The sequence below is a fragment of the Eubalaena glacialis genome, chromosome 10 (genome assembly GCF_028564815.1).
Source record: "Eubalaena glacialis isolate mEubGla1 chromosome 10, mEubGla1.1.hap2.+ XY, whole genome shotgun sequence".
Taxonomy (NCBI): domain Eukaryota; kingdom Metazoa; phylum Chordata; class Mammalia; order Artiodactyla; family Balaenidae; genus Eubalaena; species Eubalaena glacialis.
This window is the reverse complement of record NC_083725.1, coordinates 12,968,731-12,983,386: the sequence shown is the minus strand read 5'-3', so window position 1 is coordinate 12,983,386 and position 14,656 is coordinate 12,968,731. Positions and strand designations below refer to the sequence as shown.

At 60.2% G+C, this 14,656-nt stretch overlaps 1 protein-coding gene across 1 annotated transcript in view; it reads right to left on the bottom strand.

Moving 5' to 3' along the window:
- Nucleotides 1–1,247: 1,247 nt before the first annotated feature.
- Nucleotides 1,248–14,656, bottom strand: part of TRIM29 (tripartite motif containing 29) — a 59,718-nt gene continuing 46,309 nt past the window's right edge. The window contains exons 6-10 of the mRNA XM_061202470.1: nucleotides 12,471–12,572; nucleotides 10,030–10,113; nucleotides 7,743–7,838; nucleotides 4,754–4,830; nucleotides 1,248–1,938 (exon numbers count right to left, since the gene is read on the bottom strand). Coding sequence (XP_061058453.1) covers nucleotides 1,876–1,938; nucleotides 4,754–4,830; nucleotides 7,743–7,838; nucleotides 10,030–10,113; nucleotides 12,471–12,572 — 422 coding nt within the window. The 3' untranslated portion in view covers nucleotides 1,248–1,875. The remainder of the gene's footprint in view (nucleotides 1,939–4,753; nucleotides 4,831–7,742; nucleotides 7,839–10,029; nucleotides 10,114–12,470; nucleotides 12,573–14,656) is intronic.

Here is a 14,656-nt window from a genome sequence, read left to right as displayed (position 1 = left end):
AGGGGTGTAATTTTCTTGCACCCTCTTTCCCTCCCTCCCAAGTCACGCTTCCTTCTGTTTTGCTTGCCTCTTCCAGGGAGCCTTCCCTGACTGCCTCTCCAGGCGTCTCTGGGTTCCCAGGGACTGGAAGGCCTCATCTCCTTTCCCCATGGCCCAAATTCAGGATGGCGCTGCCCTCGGGAGCTGGGCTCCCCTGCCAGGCCTCGGCTGTGGGCTCCCCTGCCCAGGAAGCCCTCCCCCTACTAAGAAGGCTCTCAGGTCTGAAGCCTCTGCTTGGCCTCCACCCCAGCCTGTGGGTAGCCACTCCTGGGCCTGGCTCCCCTCTGGGGACGCTGGGGTAGGCTGGCCAGGGGCTCTGAGCTCTCACAGCCCTCGGGGTATTCAGGTGATCGCCCGGACCCCACCTGCACCATCCTCCCTTCTGCTCAGTGTTAACCGAGGCCGCTTCAGAAAGGTCCAGCGTCCTGCGCTGCCCGCTAGGGACTCAGGTGGACGTGGGGAGGGGTGGGAGGGAGACCCAAAGGAAGCACGTCTTCTGGAGGAAAGAGGGGAAATGACTACATACTCATCAGAGGTGGAAAAAGTGTGCTCCGAAGAGCTGCAGTCAGTCCGTCTGGTGACCCTCAGGGAAACGCTTGTTCAATACAAAGAAGTGAGTGATCAATGGTTTATTCAGGAGGGGAAAGCCCAAGCTGAATGTCTCCCTCCCTCTTCCATCCCTCCCTCCCTCCCTCCCTCTTCCATCCCTCCCTCCCTCCCTCCCTCTCCCACCCCTGCCAGCTGGCCCCCTTCCCCGTAGCCCCCATAGGCCCTTGGGAGGGGGACGGTGAGAGGAGGGATGACCCCACCTTGGTGCTGCTGGTGTGAGCTCCTCTCAAGGCCCTGGGCCCCATGACAACGTGTAACATGGAGAGTAGTCAGAGGGAAGAGGGAGACTAGTGGGGGCAGTGGATGGGGGTGTGGCAGGGTGTAAGGCACCATTGTAAATAAGCACCTGCGGCTACCAGCCCAGCCACACTTTCGCCAGCCTGCTCACTTCCCATTCTCAGGGAGAAACACAATTATGAAACCAATGAAACATTTCTCTCGGAGCAGCTGGGCCGGTGGCTATTTTCATGGGTGGAGTATATCACAGCAAGGGAATCGCTTATCTCAGCAGGTAGAAGAAAGGAATATCTTGGCGAAGATCATCCTGCCAGCCAGGAGAGCCCGTCCTCAGGGACCGCAGACTCGCGGTGGATGTGGGGAGACCCAAGGCCGGGCAGGGTGATGCCAAGACACTGAGAGCTTTTTCTCTGTGGTGGCCAAGGGCTGCAGGCCCCACCAGGCTGAGCCTGGGTAGGTAGGACCAGAGCAGGGCACATGGGGCCAGTCTTCTCCTAGGGGGCCAGGCTGCTGGGAAGAAGTGGGCCCGTGTGTGTGGGAGATGGGCAGCTGTCATGGCCAGGCACCTACTGACAGCATCACGGGGTAAGGGGCCTTGGAGAGAAATGGCTAACAGGCCTGAAGACAGCAGGGGCCTGGGTGGGGGAAGCAGGCTGGTACCATGTGGGCACCCACTACCGGCCCCAAGAATCCCACCCAAAAGGAGGAATGTGGCGGGTTAGGGGAGAAAAGCCTTATCTCTCACCCGCATGAGGGTTGGCCTCTGAGCACAGGAAAGATGGTGATCCTTAGTCACAAAGCAGGAGGGGGCCTGGATGGAGCGTGGCTGATGGGGAGGAGGGGGAGGCCAGGCAGCCCTGAGAGAGCAGGGGAAGGCGGGGCGGGGGGAGGGCCAGGCCCCCTCCCACCCAGATGAGAAGAGTAGCAAGAACAGCAGGGCCGGCTGGGGAGGGCAGGGGTGGCGGTGCCTCGTTCCTGCCTGCCTGGCACTCATGGGGCCTCGCTGGACTGGATCCCGTCGCCTTTGTTGACGTAGAAGGGCCGGTAGTTCGACTGCGGGGGAAACAGGAGTAGTTAGGGAGGTCGGATGGCACTCGAGCTTACCAGCCAGACGCCCACCCCCTAACCTCCTCCAGGAAGCAGCAGTGGTCTGAACCCCAATAATTCTAGGGGCCTGTGGCCTAACCCGCAAGCTCCATCTACCCTGGGATTGGAGTTGGGCCCCAGTATTATCAGAGTCTCTGGGTTCACATCCTAATTAGAATTCACTCCATCAGTCGACTGGTGAGCTTGAACTTCAGCCTCGTCAACCGGTCTCTCCACACCCAGGAAGCCCCTCCCAGCACCAGCATAGCTCCCATTAATATGGTGTTCTCTACTCTACAGAACTGGTATGAGGGCTTTCCATAGACGGACTCACTGAATTTTCACAGCTACCCAATTAAGTGGGTTACTATTATCGTACCCATTTTATACATGAACAAACCAAGGCACAGAGAGGCTAAGCAACTTGCCCAAGGTCACCCAGCTGGCAAGCAGAGGAGTTGGGATTCGAGACCCAGCAACCTGGCTCCAGAGCTCAACCCCCAGCCCCATCCATGTCAACGCACCTCTTCTGAGTCTCAAGACTTGGTCTCTGCTCTCTCTGCATAATTCTCCCTGACAGAAGGGGTGCAGAGAGGGCAAACCACCGCCCCAGCCCAACACAGACTGGGGGCTTCCCATCCCAGACCTTCCGCCTCTCTCATCCCGGAACCCTCATAGGGATTCAGGGAGCATCTCTCAGGACAGGGCCGGTGACAACTTTCTTGCCAGCCTGTGTATTACATCCCGCAGCAATTTCACAAAATCAGCACTCCCTTCTCCTCCCAATCACTTCGTCAGGGCCCTGAGAAATCGCCCTCCAGGCTGCAATGGAAGAGCACATTTTAGCCACTGTTTGCCCCTGCGAGCACCCTTGGCCCCTAGAGGGCCTCCAGAAGTGGCTTCGCCCTTGAGCTGGGTCAGAGCCTGGGCCCGCCTCACACCCCAATGACCCCAGTACAGGAGACCCCAAGGGTGATCCCAGTCCCTGCCCTGGCCCTGCCTGCCTGGAAACCTGTATCTACAGTAGCTCCTTGCCTACATCTGGTCCACAGCAGGACTGGGGGCCTGTGGGATGCGGGGGCTGAGGGAACGTAGCTCAGACCTTGGTTAAAACACTTATTAAACAACGGAAGAGATGGAGATCCAGGGCGGGGAAAGACATAGCCAAGGTTACTCAGCTACTCAGTGGCAGAGCAGGGCCTGGACCAGGTCTCCTAATCCCCAGGTGCCAGCCTGGACCCCAAAGGAGTCAGTAAGGCAAAGTGAATAGACCCAGAAATGGCTGAAGCCTTTCTTACAGGAAGGCTGGGTCAATCAAATGGATCGCAGGCCAGTGAATGGTGCTGTCTTGTCAAGAGTCCAGGATGGTGGGCGGGCACAAATAGAGCACCTGGGCAGGGTGCTCCCTGCACACACACACCCCCATCCCCTGCCCCGTTCCCTCCCTGGCTCAGGGTCACAGCACATGAAAGTTGGAAGAGCTATGAAAGCATCCAGGCCATCTGCCTTATGTTACAGATGGGGAGACTGAGGCACAGGGGAAGAATGACTCGCATGGCAAGCTGGTGAGAGGACTGGGGCCAGACCCCAGGCCAGCCTCTTCCTACACTAGCACCTGCCTCCATTCCCCCAGTGCTGGGTGCCAGCTGGGGACCCCAGAACCCTGCCCTGCCAGGCATCTCAAGGTGATGATGAGCCTTCTCTGCTGGGATCAGGGCTCTGGGAGGGAGGGAAAGTAGTGGGAGGGAGGGGAAGGACCGAGTCCAGGAAGAGAAAGCTTCCTTTTTCTCTCCATATCTGCTTTTTGCAGCCCTGCTGTTGCAGTGGCCCTGGGCCTGGCTCAGATTACACACACCATCACTTAGCTCCATCGCCAGCAAATTAAAGATTCTCTCCAATTAAACCAGCCCCAGTCACTCTTTGTGACCTGAAGCAAATCACCTCTCCATGCTCTGACCTCCAAATACAAAGACAGAAGGGAGCCGGGGGGCTCCAGCCCTTGGGCCCAGCAGATGCCACCCCCATCCCAAGGCAGCTGGCTGACTCCTTCAGCAGGGCCTGGCATGGGCCTTGGAGGAGAGCATGCGGGGAAGTGAAGGCACAGCACATGAAGGACAACCCCTGATCGCTGAGGTCTCGGGCAGGGCTCAGGCATGTCAGGTCTACAGGTATTAGAGTTCAACCCCATCTCAGCACCGCATTATAGAGTCCCAGAGGGCTCTGACTCACTCAGGACCCCACAGTCAGCAGCCAGCTGGACCCCAAGACCATGCTTCCTCTCGTGCTGCTCTTTGATGCCCCAGCTCAGGGTCATTAGCTATCGAACCATAAATATATCTATTCCTAACTTTGCAGCCTCTGCCTTACCCATGCTATCATCCCAATGGCTTCTATGCTGTCAGAGCTGGCCCCCGGGGAAGCGAGACTCATCTCTAGGATGCCCGTCCCCTGGACTCAGCATTTTGGCCATCATTCAACAAGCATAGGCAGCAAACAACCATCTGCACATAAAAAAAATCCTGGGCCGCCCACTTTACAGATTAGAAAACCGAGGCCCCAAAAGTATATGTTTACCCAGGCCCCCTGCCTATTAGCCCTGGGTCTTTCTTTACTACCCTTTGCTGTATGCAGGTATTCAGGCCACTGCCACCTCCATCCCATGGCCCAGAGACGTCACCATCCTCCCACAGGCCCTGGGCAAGTGATGACCAGTTGCTCCTGGGAGCCCCACTCAGTGCCCATTCTGCACATGCTCATGCCCAGGCAGGCTCTCCTCACTCACCAGATAATTCTGCTTGCTGGATTTCCAAGTCTGGGGCTGGGCCTTGGGGCTCTGGCTCCTGAGGAGGGAAGGATAGCCTGGGGAGACAAGAGGCTCTGGTCAGAGGGAGCATGGGCTGGCGGTCAGGGGCCCAGGGCCGAAGCAGCACAGACGCCACCTCCAAAGTGACTGCCAAGCTCCATCCAGCCCATTACCAAGTGCAGCCAACCCTGAGGAGGCATGCAGGAGCCAGGAGGGTTGCAATGGAAAATCCTGAGGAGGTGGGCCAAGGGGAGGGGGCACCAAGGCAGACAGAAGGAGGAGGAACAGACCAGGTGGGCTGGGCCAGGCGGCAGGGGAGTGTCACCCCCAATCCAGATCAGAATCACACCACTTGCTGGGATTTCCCCCACCTACCCTGAAGGCTCACCCCACAGACCCCTCCCCTCCCCAAAGCCCAGGGAAGCCACTTTATAAGCACGACCTGCCAGGATTTCCACCACTAGGCACTCATCCCAACTCCCCCCCCCCCACTGTGTGGATGAGGCTCCCCATTTATTGGCTCCACTCGTACCAGGCACTGTGCTGGGACTCGCATAGGTCTTCCCTGTCTCTGTTGCCCTGAGCTGCACAGCTAATAATCAACGGTCAGAATTAGAACCCAGGTTTGCTGGACTCCAAAACCCATCCTCACGTCCTATCTGCCTAGTCTGGCTCCCTCTTCCCTCCTTCACGAGCAGGAGGCTGGGGCCCAGAGAGGGGCAGCAATGTGGCTGCGGTCCAGGGTTAAAACAGCAAGCCCAAGGGGGCCTGGAGCACATGGGCGCCATCTGGGCCTGGGGTCCTCGAGGCGCTGGTCCGGGGCAGCGCTGCCCAAGCCCACCTCCCCACCCCTCCCCCTCAGCCCAGCGGGTCTGTAAGGAGCTGTAGTCCCCAGAACTGTGAAAAGTGCCCTCAGTGTCAGCCCTCAGCCTGCAGGGACCGGCGGTGGTGCCTGGGAAGGAACGGGCTGTGACCTGGACATGGAGGAGCTCAAGAAATAAACAGCATCTGGCCTTGGCAGGGGCAGGCTGGAGCCCTGCAGGCTGGGCAGCCCTGGGCAGGCTGGCCTGCTCAAAGGCGGATGAGCTGGTCGGGCCCAGAAACCACCTGCAGCACTGCCAGACTGCCAGTGAGGCCGGCCCTTCCCCGGGTTGGCAAGGGGGTGGAAACAGAGCAGAGAACCCAGCGGTCTCCCTGCATCTGGGGCTGGGGGCAGCCTTGGAAAGAGAGGGTTCCTCAGGTCCTGAGTGGGAGGTTGAGAGCGGGGGAATTCAGGTCTCACTTCTCAGTTCCCAGAAAGAAAATCCCGAGCCAGCCATGAGAGAGGTGGGGATGGGGACGGGGCAGGGGTGTGGTCCAGGAGACCAGCCTGTATAGCAGGCAGCATCCAGGGGCAGGTGGGCTAGGGATGGCAGGGGGCGAGGGGCATGCATCCTCTTCCAGGGGGCTCTGGGGAGGAGGGGCCAGGACACCCTAGAAGTGGCAGAGAGCCCCATAGGGTGTCCCATTTGCCCTGCTGTGGGAGGGAAAAGGTGGGGGGGAGATGTAAAACAGGCAGGTACCAGGATGATATTTAAACAGCCCACTGCCGTCCAGTGGTTTGGAAAACTCTGTGGTAGCCTGTCCCAAGGTGGTGAACTGATAGGGGACTTTCCCAGTGCCTCCTGGGAGAGAGAGCCATTAGCACTGGTCCCAGGAGGGGCCAGAGGGAGTCACACGTCCCATGGGCACAGCCGCTCTCAAAGCCTTCACTCAGTCCTCGTGGCAGCCTGAGTGTACTCCCTGCCTCCCCCCGCCCCAGAGTAGGTGGGGTCAGTCCTCCCAGGCAGGCAGCCCCTGCCCAGAACCCCCATATAGGCCATTCCGAGCAGATCTGGGGAGCTGATCTGCATGAAGGTGACAACAGGTGTCCCCGGGTCCTGGTGTTTTTGAGGAGAGGCTCTCCTAGGACAAGGCCTTCGCCTGGGGAGACTGCAGGCCAACGGGGAGATGCTAGGGAGCGTGAAAGCTCCAAATCACACCTAAGGGTGGCCGTCTTCCCTGCCAGGAATCAGAGCCCTGACCTGCCGGTCAATCCAAGCTTGACCAGAGAGCAGGGATGATCTGTTGGAAGCCAGACAGGCCAAGGCAAGTCGCAGAACTCCCCAGGCCTGGGGGTCCTGCAGGCTGGGACCCTCTAGTCATACCTCCTTGCTGGTAGATCCAAGAATCCCAGCCCTGGGTATAGGCTGGGATCCAGCCCGGAAGGGAATGCTGGATGATAAAGCCACCATTGGAGGCCACTGCCGGGAGGTCCGCCTGCCCCTTTCCCACCCCCTCCACCTGAGCCCACCCAGCCTGCTTATCCTGTCTCCCAGGCCGGATGTCTCTAAGCCAGAAGGCAGACAGGCCTGCTCCCACCTCAGCCCACCAGAGCTGCCCCATGCACCTTTCAGAAGAGATGGGAGGGCCGTGGGCCCCACTGTGAGCTGGGGCCTGGCTCAGGCCTGCCCCTCAGGATGACCCCATCCCCAGGAGACTGGAGGCATCGGCTGCTCAGCCTTGTCAAAGAGCTCTGGGGGGCAGAATCAGACTTGGGAGGCCTTAGAGGGCATCTCATCTGCCGCTCCCAGCAGGGACTCGGCAGGACTCTGGCTCCATGGGATGCTGACAGGTGCTATGTGGTCACAGGGTTCTAGAGTCAACCAAGGCTGGGAGTCACTGGGTGACTAAGTTAAATAAACTTTCTGCAGTAGGAAGACTCGGTGCCTGATGGAAGCACCCTGGGGATGTCTGGGGTGGGGGGTGTAGAGGGTGTCGTGTGTCCGCACCTCCCTGACACCGAGGCCTGTATCACAGCACATCCTGAGGGACCGGCGTGTGGTGGCCCAGCCCTCCTGACAGCAGAGATGTGGAGGCAGGGCTCTGATCCCTACAAGGTGAGAACTTGTGAGTAGAGTCCAAGGCACTCTGGATAGGGCGAGCTCACCTTTCAGGGAGAAGGAAGAGTTGCCTTGCCCGGCAGGCAGGTCATCGGAGCTCTGAATGGTGGAGGAGTAGTCCCAGGCCCGGGAGGTGTAGTTACCTGGGGCGGAAAGGAAGAGGCATCAGCCCTGGACAGCTTGGCATGGGGGAACGGAGGCCAGGACACGGCCATTTCTGTGAATCTCTCCAGCCCCCGCACGTCTCCAGCCAGGATACTGCTGGGCCCTCGTCACACTTCTGGCCAATCCTTCCTGCCATCAAGTTGTCCTTCTAAACTATAAAGTGTTGTCAGGTCCTTGCCCTACCTAACAGCCCACTGCCCTCAGATTAAGGTACAGAGTCCTTAGCATGGCCCTCAGCTCTTTCATGAGGCCCTCACCCCTCCCCACTGTCTCCACTTTCTGCCTTCGCCTGGAGGTGGGCCTCCATCACTCAACGTTCCAACCAGGCTGCGCTCTGAGCTCTTGACACACACCAGGCTCTCTCTTGCCCCAGGCTTTTTGCACAGACCAGGTCCTCTGCCTAGAATAGCCCACCTGCTCCCCCATGCTTAGCAAATTCAGGTGTCGGGGCTTCAGGTGTCAGCTTCCGTGTCACCTCCCCCAAGTCTGCATGTGTCTCAGCCCCATGCCCCGTATCGCATTGTAACTGCACGTTTAACGGTCCACGTCCCCCACTGGGCTCTGTGGGGGCAGGTGGAATGCCCGTCTGGCCCAGCATCGCACCCAATGCCTGGCACCCAGCCTGCTTCCTGGAAGGTGCTCATTGTACAGCTGATGGATGGATGAATGAGTAAAGGAACAAATAAATACAAACACAGGCTAAAACTTGGAGGCGGAAGCAGCTGATACAAGTCCTGAACTTATGTTTGCCAGGTTGAACAGGCTGCAAGTGTCCATTTGCAGGTGGACAAAAAGAGGCCGTGGGGACGGTGTGGCAGGGACAGCAGGGGCACCGTGAGGGCCTTCGAGAGCCCCTGTGGGCAGTGCACCCTCTCAGCAGCCCGGAGCGTGGGGGACTCCCCCTTAGTTGAGCTCACTCCACAGCGGAGCCCACCAGCCCTGGCGATTTTCTCCTGCTGCTGCCTGCGGGGTGGAGCCGGGTCAGCGGTCACATGGTGTCGGGGCGGGCGGCCTGGCCCGTCGCGGACCCCCTCCCACAGGGATCTCGGGCAGACCCTGCAGCAAGGCCCGCACTGAGCACGCCTGCCAAGGCTCCAAGGGGCCATCCGCCTTGCCCTTCCCTTCGCCCATTCATTGGTCCCCTCTTCCTCTCATTCAACAAATGTTTGCTGAGCCCCACCTTCTTCTGGACCCTGGGATCATGTCGGGGAACAGGACAGACCCAGCGTCTGCCCTCACGGAGCTCACAGTCTCCTGTGCTTGTGGTGAAGCCAGTCCTGCACCTAGAGGCTTGGGCACTGCCCTGCCCACGGTGCCCCTGACCTTCCAGATCTCCGGGGGCCTTGTCCTCACTACTGAGCCCTGACTCCCTTCCTCGTCTCTTCAGACGTCCCGGTGCTGTGTCCGAGGGGGACTCTGGCAGAGCTGGCCTGGTCCCCTCCCCCCCCCGCAGGTGGCACCCCCCGCAGGAGCCCCCAGAAGCCGGGCTCATCGAGGGTCGGCCCTGCCCTCGGCGCAGCGGTGCCCTCAGCGCTGTGGGCAGAGGGGACCCTGTGCTCAGCAGCTCTCCCTGGGGAAGCCGTGTCTCTACCCCCATTCCACCCCTCCCGGGTCTTAAGGATGAGTCGCCCACACACCTCCCTGACAACAATACCTCCTGGGTTTCCAGGGACGGCCCATTTCATAGCATGCCTGACTTGTCGTTTCCTGCTCCCCTAGTTTGTCTTAACCACTGTATGACTTTCCGACCCAGGAGTACACAAATCAGGAGCGGTCCTCTGTGGTCCCCGGCCCCGATATCTGCTGAGGGAAGTCCCCACACCTAACCCCGGGGTTCACTTCCCCCTGACTCAGCCTTCAGGGAGAAGATCCTATGGACTCAGGGATTTCCAGGGATGCCGAGGTGCCCGGCTGCCTTTCCTCAGCCTAACGACATCACACACACGCACACACACGCACACACACGCCTGTACACGCGCATACATGCGCACACGCCCTAAGCCCACTAAGACTCCTCGTCACCCGTCTCCGGGTCCCCAACCCCACCCCAGCTCCCCACATTCACCTCACGTGGGGAGCCCAGGCCCCCTGCCCATGACCCAGCCTGCAGCCCCTCCTGCGTGGCTCCCACACAGGCCCTGCCCACCCCCCAGCTGAGCCGCCTCCTACCCTTGGTGCCATACAGATTGTTGAAGGTCTTCTCCTTGGAGAGGCGGCTGGGGGACACCGGCTGGTACGATGTCTTGGCCCCACCTGTGAAGTACACGAGGAGGGGCTCTCATTGCAGAAAGGGGGACCTGGCTCAGTCAGGGGCCTGTGGCTCTGACCTGAGGGGTGTACTGCAGGATTCCTTGCCCCCAGACAGCGACCTCTGCCTGTGCCAGGGCCTGTTCCCCCACCAAGACAGCTCCCTTGGGTGTAGGATAAGGTGACCACGTAAGTTACCCTTCCAATCAGAATGGTTCTGAGTGTGAAAGGGGTGCTATGAATAGTTATGCTGAGAGTACCGGGTGTAAACCTGGAGAGTCCTAAATGGACTAAGATGTATGGTTGCCCTAATTAGGGGCTTTGAGGGTCACCAGAGCCTTCCTGAGCCAGGCCCTGTGTGACTGAGACCCCAGAGGCTGGGAAATGGGGTGCCCGTGAGGAAGCTGGGCCATGGCCACCGTGGGGCAGAGGTGTAGGGCCGAATGAAGGCTGCCACCTGGAGGGGCCTGAAGAGTTTGTGCCACAAATACCTCCCCCACTACGGGGATGCTTTCCCCAGGGACGAGCTCTAAATGGCACAGGTGTTTCCCTCCCTCCCCGATTCGGGCTCCACACCCCTACTTCACAGGTGAAGACAATGCGTTCCCCACGTGCGTCTGCATGGGTCAGAGTCCTCCATCGGCTCCTGCCCTCCCGCCTAGCCAGCCCCACTCCCGTTCTGGCCGAGCACCAGCTGGTCCTTCTGTAAACCCGCAACCCTGCAGTCCGTCCCTCTCGCCCTGCGCCCTCTGTCCATCACAGCCACGCCCTCTCTACCGAGCCCCTGGCCCCTCTTGCAGGGAGCCTGGAAACTAACCTCTCCCGGAGGTTAGTCTCACTGCCCAGCCCCACTGCCCCAAAGCTCTCAGACTCAGGCCACTGTCCCTTGGTGGCCTTGCTTCCTGATCTCCTTGCTGACTCCCTTGGCCCCTCCCTTGCCTCTACCCTGAGCCCGGGGCTCCCAGATTTCCTCCCTCCCATCCCCAGTGCAGGGGCAGAGACACCGGACGAACCTGTTTCTTCTCCCTACAAATGTCACAGCCTGACTCACGGTAACAGAGCTGGAAGCTCTCCTAACAGCTGAGTCCAACATCCTTCTTCTCAGATGAGGATACTGAGGGGGCAGTGACCAGCCCAAGGTCACCAGGCCCGGGCTCTCGGGTGACATCTGGGCGGGTCCATGCTCTTTCCTCAATCCCCCATTATTGCTCCGCTCCCCTCCGCCTTCTACAGAGCAGGCCAGCCAAGCAGGGGCCAGTCGGGGGACTTGATACCACCCCAGGGTCTGATCCTCAGAAGCTGGGGAGCCAGAAGGGTCTGGGTCAGGGCCAGTGATGCTGGAATGGGGCTGGTTAACGCAGCTCACCCTCTCACAGAACTAGACCCAAAGGACAGTGCCCCGGGGGAGGGAAGGGAGCAGGACCGGCCGGCCGGGCCCAGGCCCCACCAGGAATGTAGGGCCGGGTACTCAGGTCCAGCTTCTTTGCTGGAAGCCCAGGTGTTGTTTTCAAGTTGGGAGGGGCGGCCAAGGTTCCTCTCTGCTGAGCTCATCTCCCCTGGGCCCCTCCCACCGGGTCCGTGTGTGTGTGTGTGTGCGCGCGTGCGTCTGAGGCGTGTGGAACAGTGCCCAGGGCTCGAGGCTCCGCGCTCCAGGCCCTGGCGTCTTCCCCACGTCTCCTCTCTCCCCCTTCCCTGCACACCCTCTCCTGTCCCGACCCCTGGCCCCTCACAACACACACACATGCACACACCCCTCTATCCACCGGGCACACCCACCCTTACTTAACGGGCATCGCTGTGGTTTGTTGCTGGTGCCAAAGAATGTGACGGGCTACCGCAGGGCAAGGACAGGCAAGCGCTGGTCTCTACCCACGCCCAGCTGGGCTGCCGCCCCTCAGGCGGCGCCTCGCCAGGGCCTGGGAAGGAGGGCTGAGGGGCTGGCTTGCAAGGGGGGGGTGGGCTGAGGAGTTTAAAAGAGCAGCCGTCAGCCCCCCTGCCTTGAGGAGCAGGATGGCTCTGGAGAAGCCAACCCTCCCTCAGGACCACAGAAACCTCCGCAGAAGCAAAACGCAGCTCAGCCTGGTGGATGGGAGTGGCTGAGGCCAGCAGCCAGGAGCCCCTCCGGAAGGAAAGAGAAGGAGGGTGTGGGCTGGAGGCGAGGGGGTGGGAGGGGTGGACACAGGGCAGGGAAGCTGAGGAGCAGGTGCCAGACAGAGGGCGAGAGGAGGTGCCGCTACGTACACCGGGAAGCAGGTACGCACCAGGACCTTCCCAGGCCCATCCACGAGGGTCACGCCCCAGGGGAGCCCACTGCGTCTCTCCTGGACCACCCCCTCAGCGGAGGATCTGCTGCCTTCCCTTACCCTTGGGTGTGAGGTACATGGAGTATTTCTTCACGGTGTCTGGAGCACTCCACTCGTTGCTGTAGCTGTTACTGTAGCTGTTCATGTAGCGATGGTCACCCCCTGGGAAGCAGAGAGGCTGGGTCAGCAGAGGGGCAGGGGGTGGGGGATGAGCTGGCCCACTGAGGGCGTCGCTGAGTCAGCCCATAGCCCCTCTGTCCCAGGGAGAGGAGAGGTCCCTAACCTGGGAGAAGGTGGCCCCCTGCCCAGCATCCCCTCCGGCCCTGAGCTCCTGGGGGGCGAGAGAGGGTCTGTGTGGTGGGCCAGCCACCCTCCCTGGGACTGAGCCCCTGTGAGGAAGACGTGTGCACGGCACTTTGCAGTTTGCAAGGTGCTACTGAGTTTCATTTCTTGTTTGATGTGTGCATCAACCCTTGGGCTGGTATGAAGATGCCCAGGTGACAGATAAGGAAACTGAGGCTCAGGAGGTGAGTGAAGCCACTGCCCCATGGCCAATAAGGGCAGATGTGGGGCTTGAGCCTTCATCCCTGTTTCCTGGCTCTGTCTCAGCCACTGCTGGCAGCCCAGGAAGGAGATGGAATGAAGTCCCAGCATTGGCCTCCATAGCCAGGGATCCAGCTGCGGAGCCGTGCAGGGGAGAGTGAGCTACTCAGGAAGGGTAGTTAACCCTAACTGACTCCCCCCTACACCCACCGGCAGATCCCTGAACCCAAACAAATCTGTGGCTCCAAGTTTGCCTTTCCCCAACTGCCCTCTGCCCCAGTCCGTTCTCCTGCTACTGCCCCATCTCCTACCTTCCCTCTGCCCTTCCCTCTCCCTCTCTCCCGGGCAAGAGGAGTGAGGATGCTCATCCTTCATCTCCATCACGTGTGCCAAGCAGGGGCCTGGCACGCAGTAGGCACTTCACGACAAATGGAAATCCTCCTCGATGTTGGCCCCGCCCCGTCCCCACCAAGCCCAGGATGAAGATGCTCTGGTGCGTCTCAGACCCCACACCTTTGATGGTGGGGATTGAGTCCCTGGTCTGTCCGGTGGGCAGGCCGCAATCAAGGGAGAGAAGACGGTCACTCCAAGGTCTGACTCACCGGCCACCCACGCCCCACCTCCTACAGCCAGACACACTCCCAAGCACACAGCAGTGACAAAACGCCAACATGGAGGCCCGGGGCCCCAGGCACAGGTGCAGGGCTGCTGACATCAGTAGCACCCATCCTCTCCTGGCAGCCGCTTCCCAGCACGCCTTGGACAGGGCACAGGGCCCCACTTGCACAGAGGCCATGGCCAGCACAATCATGACCTAGAAATGGCACAGTGGGCGGGCCGCAGGCGGGGGCGGGGGGGGCGGTCCCTGTGAGGCTCACGGGCCACCCCAACCCGGTCGGGGCTGTCCTCATCGGTCCGACCAGACCTCAGCGGAGGGGCTCCCGTACCAGGTGTGTACCCCAGAGGTCATGATCGTCACACTCCCAGCTCCTCTGCACGGCCACCAGCAGCAGCTGCTTCTCAGATGAGAGGGCACGGGGTGGGGGTGTTGAACAGCGGAGCGTGAAACCCAGCTCGCCCCCTGCTTAGCCGTGTGCCCTTTGAAAAGCTTCTTCTCTGAGTCTCAGCCTTCTCATCTGTGACGTGCAATTCATCCCACAGGGAGACTAAGATAATGTAAGGGAGGCGTTCACACAAAGCCAGCATCCAGGGAACACCCAGTCGCTGTGAGCCGTCCCCTCAGGATGGTCGCCATGGTCATTAGGAGGATTTCAGGACCCAGGTGCCACTTGAAGCCAAATGATTGTCTTGCTGCAATGGCTTATCTGTCCTCAGGTGTGACTGAATGTCCCTCACGTCTCACGGGGACACTATGTGACGTCACCATCCCCAAGATATACAGACGCTGCCCCCTGAGTCCCAGCCCTTCTGCACGCTATTACCCCCTTCTCATCTCCCAAAGAATCACATGCTCCCTTCGGAGACCAAAGACCAGGGTCACTGCCTTCGGGGTGCTGGGGCAAGAAGTCATTAGTTAGGCTGCAACCTCAAGGCCCGGGCCACTGGGTGGGGCTTGGGGAAAGTGTCCAGCTTCAGGCCCTAAAGGGGCTGGGCTGGGACTGGTGGAAAAGCACTTAATGGGGCAGTTTCTCATGTTAGGATGCTGTGAGATGATTCAGTTGCCTCTGCAGAGGACAGAGTGA